Here is an 18097-nt window from a genome sequence, read left to right as displayed (position 1 = left end):
CCAAGAGAGGGTTCTTGGATCTCGCACAAGAAAGAATTCAGAGCGAGTCCACAGTGCAAAGCAAAAGCAAGTTTATTAAGAAAGTAAAGTGGCGAAAGCACAGCTACTCCATAGACAGAGCAGGGCATTCCCGAATGTAAGAGGAGGAACACGTCCACCCTAGGAACAATGCTTGTATATATGGAGAAATGTGTTCTGCTGCAAGGGTTTGTGATAAAGGATTAGTTTTCTTAATTACTATGTTTTGCAAGAATCAATATTATTATCTTTATTTTTTTTGAGACAGGGTCTTGCTCTGTCACCCAGGCTGGAGTGCAGCGGCACGATCATGATCTCAGTTCACTGCAACCTCTGCCTCCTGGGTTCAAGCAATTCTCCTGCCTCAGCCTCCCCCGGGATTACAGGCATGTGCCACCATGCCCGGCTAATTATTTTTTTTTTTTTTTTTTTTTTTAGAGATGAGGCTTCACCATGTTGGCCAGGCTGGTCTTGAACTCCTGACCTCAAGTGATCCACCCACCTTAGCCTCCCAAAGTGGTGGGATTACAGGCATGAGCCACCATGCCCGGCAACATTATTATCTGTAAAGCAAAATTAGGAATGTCTTTTTTCTCCAGATATCAGGATATCTGGACACTCCCAAGTCTGGGTCTGTTTAGTAAACATGATTAATTTGTTCCCTTAACCGTAAACATCTAGAGGCTAGGAATGCCTACCCTTCTGGGAATGCTGCCCAGCAAGTGCCAGCCTCGTTTTCCAGCCCTTACGCAAGATGGAGTCGCTCTGGTTCGAACACCTTTGACCCTGACTCCACTCAGGAACAATCAGAAATCTGTAAGGATGATGCGTGGACATTGCTTTATTTGTAAAGTTCCTCCAGAAAATTTGAATGCATGGGAGGTGTAAAAATCACGACTTTAACCAGATATGATTTATAAACTTCTCTTTAACCGACTGTATTTATCTCCTACAATACATCAGATTCCCTTCTGATGAATATCAGGAATTACACTCTATTATAAGCACAAAATGCAACGAGATAAATATGACCACTGTTTTCAGGACATGTGCCATCTGTCAGACACACAAACGGCAAAGGCACAGTCCTTGTCTTTAGAGTAAAACATGAAGAAGTGATAAATATTGCCTACGACGCAAGAGTTCGGGAAGCTGTTAAGTGCTAAATATTTACAAAGGGGCATTAAAATTCAAATTCCCACTGTCGCACTAAGATACATGTGATGAGATATTCCAAAGAGATCACCATGTGCAGAATTTATAAAGGAAATTGTCAGGAACTCGGTCCATAACCGTACTGTAGATGAACTATTGGGGAACTCATGCAAGCTAAGGAATCTTTCCAGAAAATCACACGCGTGCAACGTTTTCCCCACAAGTTCAAGGTACAACCTTTCTGAAGGTTGATATAGTCCTTGGTTAAGAATTCCCAACTTAGTCTTTGCTATTGTGAATAGTGCCGCTATAAACATACGTGTGCATTTGTCTTTACAGCAGCATGTTTTATAATCCTTTGGGTATACACCCAGTAATGGAACCAACCCAAATGTCCAGCAATGATAGACCGGATTGAGAAAATGTGGCACATATACACCATGGAATACTATGCAGCCATAAAAAATGATGAGTTCATGTCCTTTGTAGGGACATGGATGCAACTGGAAATCATCATTCTCAGTAAACTATCGCAAGGACAAAAAACCAAACACTGCATGTTCTCACTCAAAGGTGGGAATTGAACAATGAGAACACATGGACACAGGAAGGGGAACATCACACACGGGGGCCTGTTGTGGGGTGGGGGGACGGGGGAGGGACAGCATTAGGAGATATACCTAATGTAAATGACGAGTTAATGGGTGCAGCAAACCAACATGGCACATGTATACCTACGTAACAAACCTGCACATTGTGCACACGTACCCTAGAACTTAAAGTATAAAAAAAAGAATTCCCAACTTAGACTATTTTCATCACCACTTCATAGAGAGGGCAGTTGGCTGAAAAAAGACCTTGTTGCTTTTACATCTTGGCCGGGAAATGGATCTAAAGAAAAAGGGAAAATCTAAATGTATAGAACAATCATGTAAGGTTACAGGAAGAGTAAAATTAGATGAAGTAAATGGAGCACTTATTAGCTTTTATTTATTGAATGGTGTTATAGGTGGGTCTTCTAGGATGGCAAGAACTTACATATATAAAGAGATGTATAAGGTTTTTCTGATAAAACAAACTCTAAAAACAGAAGTATGGGGCTGTGGGGTGGGAGGCGTCCAGTATTCCACTGCAGGCAAGGATTGTTGGTTTTTATTTGAGGTCAAGGAACCTGGAAGGAAGTAGGGGTAGAATGTGATGTGGACATGTAGGCAGTTCTTGTGTACAATGAGCTACACTTATGCAGGTGTTGACACGGCTCAAACGCAAGTAATGCTAATTCTGTTCTATAAATTCCTTTCTTTGTGATTAAAAACAGAAGGCAAGGCCCACAGACAAGATGGAGTTTATCCAATTTCATCAATGGGAAAGTCATACCAAAATTCTTGTAAAGTTCGAAGACAAAAACAAAGGTGCATTCTAGCATCTTAATTCCCAGTTCCCTCTAGCTGTGACTAGAAATGCCAGTCAGGGGCTTCAAAGAGACAGCGGCATCCTTTTCTTATGAAAAGAAAGGTGTGGGAGAAAAAAGCCCACCGTGGTCTAGGGGATTTTTATCACAGCAGCTGCTTCTCAAAGAGTTAAACAACTTTCTTTCAGGAGCCAAGAAAGAGTGCGTTTTGTAGGATTCAAAAACCAGCTGTTGTCTTTTCCCCTTCATTACTCACAGCCCATTTCAGCTACCCCTTTCCATGGAAGAGATGGCTGCTTAAGCGGAAGGCTGACCTCTGCAATTGGGGTGCTTTCTTTTGGCAGTTCTTCTCATCTCATTTCTCCGGCCCCCTCCTTCCTCTCCTTTTTCTTTTCCTCCTGCCCTTCCTCTTCTTCTATCTTTCTTTTTCTTTTCTTTTCTTTTTTTTTTGTTTTTTTTTTTTTGAGACCTATTTTCATTCTGTCACCCAGGCTGGAGTGCAGTGGTGTGATCCCAGCTCACTGCAACCTCTGCCTCCCAGGTTCAATTCTCATGCCTCAGCCTCCCAAGTAGCTGGGATTATAGGCACAAGCCACCACGCCCAGCTAATTTTTGTATTATTAGTAGAGATAGAGTTTTGCCCTGTTGGCCAAGCTGGTCTCCAACTCCTGACTTCAAGTGATCGCTTTTATCTCTCCTTTCTTTCTACTTATCTCTCTCCTTCCATTTCTGCCTCCCTCCTCCTTTCTCTCTGTCTGTGTCTCTCTCCCTCCTTCTCTGTTCATTAGAATCTCCCCTGTTATTCTAGTTTTCCATCTCATCCCTCCTATTGAGAACAAGGCTCCCTGGAAGCCCCACCATTTATCTCTGAGCTTCTTACTGATAAACTTGGGTGAGTTTGACGATCTGATAAAAATGTCAATAGTTTGGTCACATTTAAAAGAACAAACCTTATTCTCCTACATGTCAGAGTTCAGTGATCATTTCTCAAAAGTGTCAAATTCAAATCTTTTAGAAATAGATCTGACACGTAGACGTTGTTTGGCCACTGAGGTTTTAAAAAGCACCTCTCTCAGCAGATTCCTCTGTTCATTCTCACCTACACCCTGTTCATTTCCTCTTCAGGCAGAGGCAGGCACCAAATCTACATTTTTCTACCTGTCACATAGAAGAGTAGACATTATACCAAAAATCACTATGATGAGGCAGCCAGCTAATTAATTACTTAAATAGCTGTAAAAATAATCCAGAAAGTCCTAGGCGGATTTGTTTCTAGACGTATGCCTATAGGAAAATTGAGTGTCTAGAAACCAGTCTTTGTCACAATGACTCCCATCTCCACGTAATATCTGCTGACTTCTCCATGCTCATCACAGCGACCCCCTTGACCCTGGTTTGTTGTGCACACCTTTCCTGTTTCTCTGCAATTCTGTCTTACCACTGCCAATTACACAGCTGTGTCACCCTCAGACATCCTTAAAATTCTGTGCACCCAACTCAGTCTGGCTGTGGCTTTGGAAAACCCAATGGAAGTTGCATAGAAATTTGTGAGAGTGAGGAAAAGTGCTCTCCTAAATGGAGAACGGGAAAGGAAGTGTTTAAGAAATGCAATCACTATTTCCCATAATTATCCACAAATAGCTGCTCTGGGGCAGCTGAGCAGCCACAAACAGAAGGACTTTGGGACCTGGAGTGATAGTATCTAAGCCCAGGCTAATGCTGCAGAGCATATTAGATCTCCTTTGTTCATTTTGGAATGGCGTCTCTGAATGCACTTTGCAGAGATGTGTGCACTTGGTTCCATGTGGAGGTACATGGAGAAATGGCCAAGGGCTGCCCACTCTCTGCCAAGCATGCTATGCCTCATCAGTCCCTGAAAGCTGTTCTCCTCTGTGTCTTCTCTCCAGTGCCGATGGCACCTCCTACGAGGTCATGCAGATCGACGTGGAGGTGGAAGAGCCCAGTGACCTGCCAGCCACACAGCTGGTCACGTGGCAGGTCGAGTACCCCGGAGAGATCACGTCTGACTTGGGAGTGTCCAAGATCTATGTGAGCCCGAAGGACTTGATTGCAGTTGTGCCACTGGCTATGGTAAGCAAGCCCCGCCCTGGGCTGTTAGAACGGAACTCGGGGGAAGGGAAGGCGCCGCACTGTGACCCAGGCTGGGTGGGGAAAAGTGGAGGAGCCAAGAACCAGGACAGTGAGAAACGAAACCACAAAGTTGATGACCAATAGCCAATCGTGTGTGTGTGTGAGTGTGTGTGTGAGAGTGTGTGTGTGTATCTATATATATGTACAAATATGAAACAATTTTCTTAACATATTATTTAGAAAATAAACTCCAGGTATTAGATTTGGGTCTGCTACTGTGTGAAAATTGTTGCTGACTTGATGGATGTGTTTGTAGCATATGATGTAGACACCTGTGGATCGCGAACACACGCAGCTCTGGAGTCAGTGTAGATCAAGCATAGGAGTGAAATGTGCTGAGACATTTGGCAAACGCCTGCCTGGTCCCCCAGACCACCAGTTAGAAAATATTGACTAGCCGGGCGTGGTGGCTCACGCCTGTAATCCTAGCACTTTGGGAGGCCGAGGCAGGTGGATCACGAGGTCAGGAGATCGAGACCATGGTGAAACCCCGTCTCTACTAAGGGTGCAAAAAATTAGCCGGGCGCGGTGGTGGGCACCTGTAGTCCCAGCTACTCGGAGAGGCTGAGGCAGGAGAATGGCATGAACCTGGGAGGCAGAGCTTGCAGTGAGCCGAGATCGCGCCACTGCACTCCAGCCTGGGCGACAGAGAGAGACTCTGTCTCAAAAGAAAAAAAAAAAAAGAAAAGAAAAGAAAATATTGACCAGTGTTCTTATGTCATGCTGAAAGAACACCGGAAATCCGTTCTTCAGTCCAAGGCAACTGGACAGCTGCCCGGTGACACTAAACTGGTTACTGTGTTGTTCATTAGGAAATGTAAAGGTGTTTGGGTGACTGTAGTTGACAAGGGCTCTTACTGTTTTATTTGAGAGGCACTGAGCCTCCCTGGTTATTATTTTGTGTGAGACAGTAGTGCCCTTTGCTTTGGACTCTTAGAGGTTCTATCACTGGGAATGGCAACGCCGTTTGTCTCGAGCAAGTAGTGGTTTGAATTTGCTCCTTTCCGCACCTCTGGTCTGTGGAGACTGGGCAGCTCTCCCTGAGCACCTCCTGCTGCTGCGCTTGGCCCAGGCCAGGCTGCGTGCTGTTTCCTACTCCCCGCACTCGGCGTTTCTCCTGCCTCAAGTGGCCCTGATGCTGCTGTTGCCTGTTCTAAACCCCATTGTTCCTCATGGCCTATACGAGTCCGCAGTCCCACAAGAGCCCCTCTCTCCATCCTTCAACAGCCTCTGAAACATTTCCCATCCTACAGCACCTTTTCTTGCTATGCTACATGTAATGTTTTTTTTTTTTTTTTTTTTTTTTTGTGACAGAGTCCCAGTCTATTGCCCAGGCTGGAGTGCAGTGGTGTGATCTTGGCTCACTGCAACCTTTGCCGTCTGGGGTCAATTCTCCTGTCTCAGCCTCCTGAGTAGCTGGGATTACAGATGCCCACCACCATGCCTGGCTAATTTTTGCATTTTTAGTAGAGACGGGCTTTCACCATCTTGGCCAGGCTGGTCTTGAACTCCTGACCTCGTGATCCACCCACCTCAGCCTCTCAAAGTACTGGGATTACAGATGTGAGCCACAGTGCCCAGCCCTATGTAATGTTCTAAGAATGTATAATGGTAGAGCTAGAAACAAAAATCTCAGTGGAGACCCCCTTGACGTGTGTACCAATTAGGAATTGCATTTGGCTGAGAGCAACGGAGCTCCCTGTCCAGGCACCCTAACTTACCCTCTGGCTAATTATGAATTAAGTACAAATTTCTTCTTTCATGTAAAGAAGTTCCTAAGGTTAGTGGTCTAGGGCTGGTTTGGTGTTCCATGACGTCTGAGACCCAGGCCCCATCTTTCCTTCTACTTCAGTAGTCAGGTGCATGGATTCCATCCTCATGATTACCTCGTGGTCCAAGATAGCTGCTGGGATGCCAGCCATCACATCTATATTCTGCAGACCAGCAAAACTTAAAAAGGCCAAAGTTCAAACAGGGCCAATCTCTTTTCCGTTTCAAAAGAACTTTACAAGAATCCAACATACTATTTCTGGTTGCATCCAATTCACCAAAACTTAGTTACATAGCCACATCTAATTGTAAGGAAGGCTGAGAAACCTACTTTTTTAGCATGAAAGATTGCTCAAATTCTGTTACAAGGAAACCAGAGAAAAGGTATTCTAAGGCAATGAACAGCATCTGCAACAATTCTCCTTTATTTCCACGTGAGGAAACTGAGGCTCAAAGAGGTCCCTCATCTTAGTACCTGTTTTCCATTTTTCATTGGTCATTATAAGTCTCCCAGGAAAAAGAATAACATAACAAATTATGGTCTCCACTAGCTATTCATGCAACCATACTTAATTTCATTGTGCCTCAATTTCCTCATCTGTAGAGGGAGTTATACTTATAATATTGTAAGGATAAAACGGTAATTAAAGTGTACTTAGACTAGGCGCAGTGGCTCATGCCTGTAATCCCAGCATTTTGGGAGGCCAAGGTGGGCAGATCACGTGAGGTCAGGAGTTCAAGACCAGCCTGACCAGCATGGCAAAACCCCATCTCTACTAAAAAAAAACTACAAAACTTAGCCAGGTGTGATGGCACATGCCTATAATACTAGCTACTTGGGAGGCTGAGGCATGAGAATCGCTTGAACTTGGGAGGCGGAACTTGCAGTGAGCCAAGAACGCACCACAGCACTCCAGCCTGTGTGACAGGGTGAGAACCTTCCTCAAAAAAAAAAAAAAAAAAAAAATGTACTTATTAGAGTGCCCAGCCTAGAGCAAACACACAGTAAATGTTATCTATATTATGATTACTTAACTACTGAATTTAAAATGTAAGCAATACTCTGGCAATAATGTTATAAATTTTTTCAGGTAAGGGACTTATCCAGAGCTCTCATATTTTGCAATATAAGAAGAGTGGTTGACAGTATGTAGGCACCCACTGCTTCTTGAACTGAATTAAATGTATTGGATTAAAACTTGGTGGGGCTGGGTGCAGTGGCTCATGCCTGTAATCCCAGCACTTTGGGAGGCCGAGGAAGGTGGATCACCTGAGGTCAGGAGTTCAAGACCAGCCTGGCCAACATGGTGAAACCCTGTCTTTACTAAAAATACAAAAATTAGCCGGGTATGGTGGTACATGCCTGTAGTCCCAGCTACTCAGGAGGCTTAGGCAGCAGAATGGCTTGAACCCGGGAGGTGGAGGTGACAGAGTAAGCCTAGGTAATAGAGCAAGGCTTCATCTCAAATACAAAACAAAACAAAATGAAATGTGGTGGGCTGAGTTGTTAGCAATGGGCTCTGAGCAGCTTCCTTTGCAACTAAGTGGAGAGCCAGAGTCCTGTCTGATTCACCTTTGGTACTGGTAGTGGTTCTGAGTCTTCCCAGAGCAAGGTGCCTTATTTTAACCTTGACTTGGTTCGTAAAAGAGTGTTGTCATGCAGGGGATGAGGTTGCCATTATTAAATTACTTTGCTTCTGTTCATTCTATCTTTATTGAGAAATATGTGAAAGAAATTTTAGATCCATGCATCCATTGATTGATTGATTGATTGATTGATGTCACACATCCCTGAAACGTAAGAGAAAGGGAAGGAAAGCCAGCCTGCCTGGACGGCGGGTGGTGAGTGAGTTGAGTTCAGAGTCTCCGGGGAGCTCGGAAGCCAGCATGAGGAGTTGGATTGTCTCGTGGAGTGGGAAGCCCTGCGAGGCGGTCCGCAGGGGAGCCACACAGACTGACTGACGTTTTCAGAAGATCAGTGTGGCTGTACGTGGAGAATGAATTCAAGAGGGTAAGACAGCATTAGGGGACTGTATTCTGGCTGCTGGAAATAAAAGACCTTACAGTGCTGACCTACAGAGCTTGACATTTACTTGGCTCTCCATACCCTGTCTAAATGCCAGCAGCCTGGGACTCATAAGGTGGCTCCAGCAGGTCAGGGTGTGGCCTCTTTCCATCCTGTTGCTTTGAGTGACCCCAAAGACATTGACCTAATCACTCTTGCTCCAAATTAATGACAACCGTACCCACGTTGCAGCTATTTTCTAAATATTAACATTCCGTGTTGATGAAGTTGCAGGAAAATGGGAATCATTACACAAAGCAGGTGGAATTTTAAATTTGTTTAGCTTTCTGGAAGGCAGTTTGGCAAACATTATTTAAAAGGTAATACAAAATTGCATATTGTATTACTTTTTAAATTTTTGTTTTATTATTTATTTTTCTGTTTTCGTGAGACAGATTTTCACTCCGTTGCCCAGGCTGGAGTGCAGTGGCAATATCTCGGCTCACTGCAACCTCTGCCCCCCAGGTTCAAGTGATTCTCCTGCCTCAGCCTCCCAAGTAGCTGGGATTACAGGCACCTGCCAACAGGCCCAGCTAATTTTTGTATTTTTAGTAAAGATGGGGTTTCACTATATTAGCCAGGCTGGTCTTGAACTCCTGACCTAAGGTGATCCACCTGCCCTGGTTTCCCAAAGTGCTGGAATTACAGGCATGAGCCACCACACCCGGCCTATAATTTTTTATAACATATTTTGTAAGTGGAAAAGGGGAGAATGTGCTCCCCTCCATCCTGAGCACACCACCCGTGCTCCCACCCCACCAGCATAGAGCTCTGCCAAGTGCTGACATCTAGCTGCAAGGGAGGCTGGAGAGGGTGAGCTACTCCAGGAGCCAGATGCCCAGCTGCAAGCATTCAACAGTGGGAGGCGGGAGTGCACATGGGGAAATGTCTGGTGCTGTTCTGGACTGTCCTGGCTGAGATAATAACAGTGGAGCAGCAGCATCTGCCTTAGAAGACAAGACTTCCCAATGCATTGGATATAGGTGTGAAGAAAACACAGGAATAAAAGATGTGTCCTAGCTTTAGGCCCAAACAAAAAGTTCCCAGTATATCTCCATGACACTACCACATAAGCTTAAAATTTAAGAGCTTTTTTGTTATAAAATAACTTATGGTTTATATTTTTGTACAAAAATCTTTGCACACATTTTTAATGAACTCCTTCAGGTCAACTTTTAGAAATAAATTCAAATCAAAGGATATGCAATATTGTATTAGTTTTTTATAATGTTTGCCAAACTGTCTCCCAGAAAGCTTAACCAATTTAAAGTTCCACTTGCTATGCGTAGTGATACCCATTTTCCTGCAACTTCCTCTAACATGAAATATTAAAATTTAGAAAACAGACAATTTATTAAGTAAAACTTGTATCTCAATGTTGCTTTAATTTGCCTTTCTTAGATGGCATGTTTATTTCCTATTAAGCGTTTGTTCTTTGCCCATTTTCTTTTCTCATTGGGAATTCAATTTATTCTTAGAACTTTGTTATAAATCTTTTTTTATTATGGTAGAAATCATATAACATTAAAGCTACCATCTTAACCATTTTAAGTGTATACTTTAGTAATGTTAAGTATTTTCTCATTGTTGTGCAATGACTCTCCCGAACTTTTTCATCCTGGAACACTGAAACTCTACAGCTACTGAACACAAATTCCTCCTCCCTCCTCCCCAGACACTGGTAACCACATTTCTATTTCTATATATTCGTGATCCTAACTTTAAAACATTGACATATTGCAGGTACTCTTACTAGTTTACCATTTGCTGACTAACTTTGCTGGTCAGACTTTTTTGGCTTACACAGACTTCTGTCTGTTTGTGTCATTTGTATGTAGTCAAATCCATTGATCTTTTCCATAATGGAAATCCCTCATCTCCCTCTAATTATATCCAAGATTTAAAAAAGGCATAAAATCTCAAATATTAAAATACACACAGCACAACTAAGTAAGTAGGTCAACAGTCTTCAAAAATAATGCTGAAAGGAAGCACAATTGTGGCACCTTCATGCTGTTGTGAAGGATTTGAGGTCTACTTGGGCTGAAGCTGGTGGCCTCTCCATTCTTTGTGTGCTGTGTAATTTCATCTCCAGGAAAGCTCTGGGATGCGATGCGGTCAAGTGCTTGCACTGAAAGCTACTTTTTAGAAACAATTTTTAAAAAATATTTTGTATTTTTTTCTTGAAGTCTTCTTCAATATTTTGCCTTTTTTTCCCCCTAATGTCTAGGGTCTTGAAACGGTTTAGTTTCTTAATCCAGTTGTAGGTTTTTATGAGATTTATTACATTGTTTTTTCAGTTTAGGAAATCATGCCTTACTATGTTGTAAGTAAATTCAGTTTTGTTTTTAGGGAGGCAAATTCTGAGGGAAAAGGTCATTAAAGGTGCATTAGCATTATCTGTAACCACATTAGTGTCTGAATCTGGAGACTGGTGTTTACTCTTCTTCTCTTTCTTTTTGTTTTTGTTTTTTGGAGACAGAGTCTCACTTTGTCACCCAGGCTGGAGTGCAGTGGCGCAATCTCAGCTCACTGCAACCTCTGCCTCCCGGGTTCAGTGTATTCTCAAGACTCAGCCACCCAAATAGCTGGGATTGCAGGTGTGCACCACCATGCCCAGCTAATTTTTATATTTTAGTAGAGATGGGGTTTTGCCATGTTGCCCAGGCTGGTCTCAAACTCCTGGCCTCAAGCAATCCACCTGCCTCTGCCTCCCAAAATGCTGGGGTTAGGGGCATGAGCCATTACACCCGGCCTGATGTTTGCATGTCTTTGAAAAGTTGGAGTCCCCTTTGTAGTGACACAGCTTTCCAAGGAGAAAGGTCTCCATTTCTCAAAGTTCTTCAACGTCCTTCTCTCCTAACTGCCTCCTGAGTTTTGGCTAAACCAAGTGTTTCAAGTTTACACCAGTGTTCAGGGGTAATGGCACTGATAGATATATACTTTATCAATTTTTGAATGCCTTATCAGCTAGTCCTTTAAAACATAGTAACAAGTCCTCTTCATTTTAAAATAAAACAATTTTCTTCCTCTTGGGTAGTGGCTGGTTGGATATTATACTTGTGGTTACTGTTATTGTGATAAGTGCAGGAAATGGAGGTGAATGACTGACTGCTCTCCTGTGGGATTTTAAGAACATGCCCTCCCAGGTGGGTCTCTTGACCAGCTTCTCATTTTGCTTTGGGTCTCAGCTATGACCACTAAGTTTTAGTTATTAGAATGGATCTGAAACTTGAGATAAAACTTAATCAGGAGACATGGTCAGGACAGACAATGTCTGTATTATCCTTGAAAATAATCAAAGGAGAACTCCAGCCCCACAGGGACCTGGTGCTGATGCTGTTACGTGGCGTTCACAATGGCATAAGGATACATACAGACGCATCTGCCAAGCCCAGCCCTGAAGATCCTGGGGAAGACCACAGAGCTCTTAAACAAACGTGAAGAATAAAATGTGCCATTGCTCTTTAAGAAGTGCAATTTGATATCATATTCTGAGCTTTTTCTCAAATGTGATTCTGATGGAAAGGGAAAAAGCATCTCAGAATTCTCTCGTTAGAGCCCAGCTCCCATGCCACATCCTCCACAGGGTCTTCCTTGATCCTCGTGCTCAGACAGGACCCGTGTTGACACCTCTACTCTGTGCACCCGTGTTTTCCTTGCACACAATGAGGGCAGTGGGCAAGTCGGAGGGTTCTGACACTGTGAAGTTATTCTTGCTGGCTGAGATCATGTGTTTGGAGCCATCATAGGTAGGAGCCATACCCAAGAAGCTTGGGAGGACATAGGCTCAGGATGTCCCTTTGATTTGCACTCTAAGTCCTTCCTCGTCTCATTTATTCTTTGATCCCTGGTGTATTTGTCTATTTTCTGTTGCTTACAACAGAATGCCCAGAATGCCTGGGCGATTTATAAGGAAAATTATGTATTAAAGTTATGGAGGCTGAGAAGTCCAAGGTCAAGAGGCCACAGGTGGTGAAGACCTTCTTGCTGGTGGGGAACTCTCTGCAGAGTCCCAGGGTAGAGCAGGGTGTTGTATGGTGTGGGGCTGAGTATGCTAATGTGCTGTCTCAGGTCTCTCCGCCTCTTCTTACAATGCCACCAGTCTCACTCCTATGATAACACATTAATCCATTCATCCATGAATGGATTAATTCACATCCACAAATGGATTAATTCATTCACAAGTGTAGGGCCCTCATGACTCAACCATCTCTCAAAGGCCCACCTCTCAGTATTGCCACACTGGGGATTAAGTGTCAACATGATTTGGGGAGGGAACATTCAAACCATAGCACCCACCTAAACCTCTCCAATCTCCAAGCCTTTTTTCCAAACTGGAAGCTGCTAGACTCCAATAAACCCCTCCTGACATGTGATATTTCATTCTCAGATGCTGTTTTCTCATTAGCACGAGTAGGGGACTCCATAACCCCGGCAACTACAGGTGAAGCTAAGCAGATTATTGTTGGCCTGACCCTCCACCTATGTGATTGGATGCTGAGTCCCTTCCTTATGTGATTCTTGAGATTACAATAGTGTAATCATTAAGGAATCTCTTCCCTCCTTATCTCACCTGCATCTTCCTCGATCTTCTCGGTTAAGGCATGTTCTTTAAATCTAGGATTTGGTAGAAAATTTCCATTTCTGTGATCTTAGCAGACAAAACTTACTCATATTTTTAGAACCATATAATTTTGCTATTGTAAATCTTCTGATGAAATACATTTTAAATAAGCTTTACTGAATCAAGTACATTTCTCTTCTTAAATAAAATGAACTTCCTTTTCACCAACCATACTCTACCCTCATCTTCAGAATCTTTGGGACATATTCTCCTGGCACATGTATTCTTCTGGTTTGTGTTACATCTTCCAATACTGTGATTATGCTCAAACTCTGTCCTCCTGATATCCCCCAGCAGAAAGCACAGGACCAGCCCATAGTAGATGCTCAGTAAAGGCTTGTAAGAGAACAGCCTTATCCCCCATCGGAATATACATGGATTTGCGAGGAGATGGTAACCCAGGCCACCTATCTCCCTGCAGTTTTGAAGTCAGCACAGGTAATGTGTGGTGACAGTCACCCACTAAGATCAGGACTTAAGAAAATGCTGTCCAATTAGGGAAGGGAGCTTCCTTTCCTGGCTTGAATAATATTTTTGTTGAATTTTTGGCATAAAAGCAGATTCTTGACTCTTTTTATTTGACTGTTCATAGCATTCTTTTCTTGTGAGAGCGTGTTAATTAATATGCCAGATACCCTCTTGTTCTACTCAGACTTTTCGAAAATTCAGTCACACTGCACAGCACACTATGGCTTTCATTTTTATACTTTCTCAACCAAGTGCAAATTAAGATAGCCCTTGAAAAAATCTCTTCTCTAAAGCACCTTCTTGCATTGTGTGTTTGTTGAATAGCCATTGTTCCCTAAACAGCATTCACAGTAATTACACCAAATACTTACTGTTCATTAGGTACCAGGTATTGGTTCTAGGAACTTCTACACATATATGGAGGAGATGAGGTCAGGGTAGGCAGGAGCTGGGTTCTAGAGATCCCATCAGCCGTGGTACCTGCAGCAGCAGGATTTCTGATTCAAGATGTATGAAAGTATATATATGTATTCTTTATATATATACATAAATTATTTATGTATATATAAAGAATTTAATTTCCACAATGAACCAGTGAAGTTGATATGACTATTATCCCCATTTCACAGATGGATGAGGCCACACAGAACTGGAAGAACAGCCCCAAGCTACCCAGCTAAGAAGCTGAGCTGAAATTCGATTCCAGATGGATGAGCGCCAGAGTCTAAGCTCATAACCAGTCCACTCCACCCCTCTCACACGGGAAACAGAGCGTAGGCTGTTGATCAGTTCCATATGCAAAAAGATCTTTGGAAAATGCAAATGCAAGGAGGTGTGCTCATAAAAATACGAAATTGAGAAGTCTTATTGAAATAGAAAAAGTCATCTGAAAATGAATTATTTATTATGCACAAAGCCACTGCCTTTTCCTTTCAGCCCACTCTGTTGCCTCTGATGTTCCCTAATGAGCCATCCTCTCCAGAGGTGATTTATAATGAGACGGCGGTGTTGGCTGAACTTCAGTGCTTTTAAAGGCCCATAGTACAAAACAAATGCAGGAGAGTTATTGCTTTTGTTGCTCACCGTGTGGTTATTACAGCCCTAGCTGTTGTACAACCAGGTGCTATCAGTGAACAAATAAGCTATGATGTAACTCATTTTAGAGGTACCACAGAAGCACAGTCCATTTGAAAACCATTTCCTGAGCTCACTGTGTGCTGGGCACTTGCCTTTGTCTTGAGATTTAGCAGAGCTCATGCCACTCAGGGGAAGCAGCTGGGAAATGTGTCAAAAATAATTGAGCAAGATAATTTCAGAATTAATACCTGCTCGGAAGAAAATAGAACCGGGTATCACGGAGGGAAAGACTCATTGAGATGTGCTCTTTCAGACTAGGTTGTTCCTGCAGAGATGACATCTGAGCTCAGACGTTGCTCCAGGAAGGGCCCAGCCTGGGAAGTTGTGAAAGGAGCTGGCTTTCCAGACAGAGGAAAAAGTGGGTGCTGAAGCCCAAAGCAGGGGCCAGCCCTGAGTGCTTTCGAGTGGTAAAAGGTCCAGTGCAACAGGAGATAGTGAGTTGGGAAATGGTACAAGGAGATGAGGTCAGGGTAGGTGGGAGCTGGGTACTAGAGACCCCATCAGGCATGGTACGTGCAGCGGGATTTCTGGTTCAAGATGTTTATATCTGAAATGATCATGATTTATATTTTAATATCACTCTGAATGCTATGAGGAGATCAGATTTGCAGGGAGAGATCCACAATGGAAATAGAAAGACCACTTGGGGGCTCCTTTGATGGTCCGGGTAGAAAGGATGACAACTTGGAATAGGGTGATGATGGGGATGGTGAAGACAAGTGGAAGGTCTCAGAGTGTATTTCCTAAGCATAGCACCAGGACTTGCTTATAGACTGGACAAGGAGTGTGTTTGAACAGCAGAGAGCAAATGTGAGTCTGGACTAGACAGACTGTCCAGTGAAACTTTCCGAGATGATATAAACGTTCTATAATCTAAGCCATCCAGTATGGTGGCCACAGCCACATGTGGGTTATTGGGTTCTAGAAATGTGGATTGTGTCACCGAGTAACTGAATTTCTAAAATTAATATTAACATAAACAGCCATGTGTGCTAGTGGCTATCAGGTTAGACAGTATCTAAAAGTTTGGCTTGGGGAATCAGCGGAATTCACATCATCTACTGAGATGATGGTGGTTGGTATACTCTCCACTTGCCGTGCGGACCCACTGTTTGTTGTTCTCCACCCTGCTGTGTGCCCCTGGGGTCTTTCCTTTATGGATTTCGTGGAACAGGCTGCCCAGCCCACTGGCTTCTGCTTGAGTTCAGCCAATGTAAGGCCCTGAGAGGAGAGAGGAGGTCAGATAGAAGTTCCTTCCCTAATAAACAGTTTGTCGATGGCCTGGCCGTGCGCTCCATCAAAAGCACCTGCTATTGTCAGCAAACTCTCTCATTAGGCAACAGCAGCAGTGCCAGTTGTGATGTTTGGGTTGTCAACACAGCCAGTGTGTCAGTCTGCATTTACAGCTGTCTCATTCACACCCTTCTACGTAGAGGCGCAAGTATCTGAGTGCACCGTTACGACTTACGGTGCTGTTCCTGCCCCCAAAATTTATGTATTTGAGTACCTATTATTTTATTATAAACTATTTTCTTTTATATTTTGTAATTCAGTGAAAATATTACACCAATTATTAAAATATGTGTATTGGTAGATTAATTATGGTTCTTATTTCAGGACAGTAAAGTAAGTGCTACTTTATTTGTTACGTAAATATTTGTTATATAAAAAGAGCAATAGCTCAAATAGAGTTGAAAACAATGGGGTTGGCAAACACTTTCTGTGAAGGGACAGGTAGTAAATATTTTCAGCCTCGCAAGCCACACGGTCTCCGTGCAACAATTCCGCCCCGCATGTGGGGCCGGAAGGCAGCCGTAAACATGTAAGCAAATGGGTGTAACTGAGTTCCAATAAAAAGCTGAAACTTTGTGAGAGCTGAAACTTTAATTTCGTATAATTTTCATGTGTCACAAAGCAGTGTACTTCTTTTGATTTTTTTTCACCACGTATATGAATGCATAAAGCATTCATAGCTGCAGGACATACAAAAAAGACAGCTTTTGCAGGCTGTGATTTGCCTATCCCAGGTCTAATGTCAGTGTAGCCTTTGCTTATCCAGGCCTGAGTTCCTCATTCTGGGGGTGGAAAATCCCCCCTACAATCCCCAATTATGGTATAAACTTTTATCTCCTTGAATGAAGGGTTCCCTAAAAATAAAAAAAGTAGTGTTATTGTGAGAAAAGTGTATTCTCCACGGAGAACAGAGATGAATTCTGACTATATGTCACCCCATGGAGAGTGTCCACGGGATTAACCAAGGCAGGTAGCTTGAGCTGCATTTTCCCTTGATCATTCTGAAGGCACCTCAGGTTTGATAGCTCAGCCCTGAGCCTGTTAATCCCTGTCATGAGCGAACCCTCCCAATGGTGTGGCCTTCCATCCTTTCAGAGTCCTGGGGGGCCTCCAGCACTCATGATGCCTAGTCTTCCTTCATCTTTCTCCATGCCCCTCACATTCTTTGGTGAACTTCATCGTCTTTCTCTTTGGTGGTGCCCACTGGACAGCGTCAGAGCTTGTTTGCTCCGTAGCTGGCAATGACCTTTGAATTAAATGCATATAAGGGTTGAAGGCAGAACAGAAAGGAGAACTGGAAACTGATTTAAGGGCATGTTTGTGACGAATTCTCAGGTTCCTAATGTGACTAATTGCTCAGAGCCAATGATTCCTTGCCTCTTGAGTTGCTTTCTAAGGACTGACTCACTCCATAGCATCTAAAATCCTGTCAGCAACTACCAGAAGGTGAAAACACCTTTCACGAAGGCTGGAGTGCATGGGGATTCATATTTCAGGTTTTATGCCAGCTGCCAAGCCCACAGTCCTCTCTTGTATCTGTGAGACTTGTATTTCTCACAAGAAAGACCACCTAAAGCCCAACTCAAAATTCCAGCAAGCCTTAGGATCCACCTAATTTGCAGGTGCCATCCAGCTTTGCCAGGCTTATGTTTTGGGGTGAATTTGATTCTGGTATTCTCTAAGGTGTGGTTCAGATCATGGCGCACAAAATCCAGCCTCAACGGTAAGGGCTTTTCTGACCACCCCGTCTAAAGAGCATCCTGCCACATTCAGTATTCCCTTATCTTCACTTACCTTTTCTCCATGGTATTTCTTTGCACCTGACACACCTTGTTTCTGTCCAGCGTCTGATCCCCAAGGGAATAGGGGTAGTTGTGTTCATGCTGTGTTTGTAGCGCTTGGACTGCTGTCCATCCCGCGGCAGAAGCTCAGTAACCATGCCGGTGCTGGGGAATGAATCAGATGGAGCCAATTCAGATGCCTGGCCTGAAAGTCTGTAACT

General features: G+C 43.4%; 1 protein-coding gene across 1 annotated transcript in view; it reads left to right on the top strand.

The window, feature by feature from the left end:
- Nucleotides 1-18097, top strand: part of TMEM132D (transmembrane protein 132D) — an 824162-nt gene that overhangs the window by 553443 nt on the left and 252622 nt on the right. The window contains exon 4 of the mRNA XM_003276114.2: nt 4492-4675. Within this exon, the coding sequence (XP_003276162.1) occupies nt 4492-4675 (184 nt within the window). The remainder of the gene's footprint in view (nt 1-4491; nt 4676-18097) is intronic.

Source organism: Nomascus leucogenys, chromosome 10 (genome assembly GCF_006542625.1).
Source record: "Nomascus leucogenys isolate Asia chromosome 10, Asia_NLE_v1, whole genome shotgun sequence".
In the NCBI taxonomy this organism is placed as follows: Eukaryota; Metazoa; Chordata; class Mammalia; order Primates; family Hylobatidae; genus Nomascus; species Nomascus leucogenys.
This window is presented reverse-complemented; position numbering and strand designations above follow the sequence as displayed.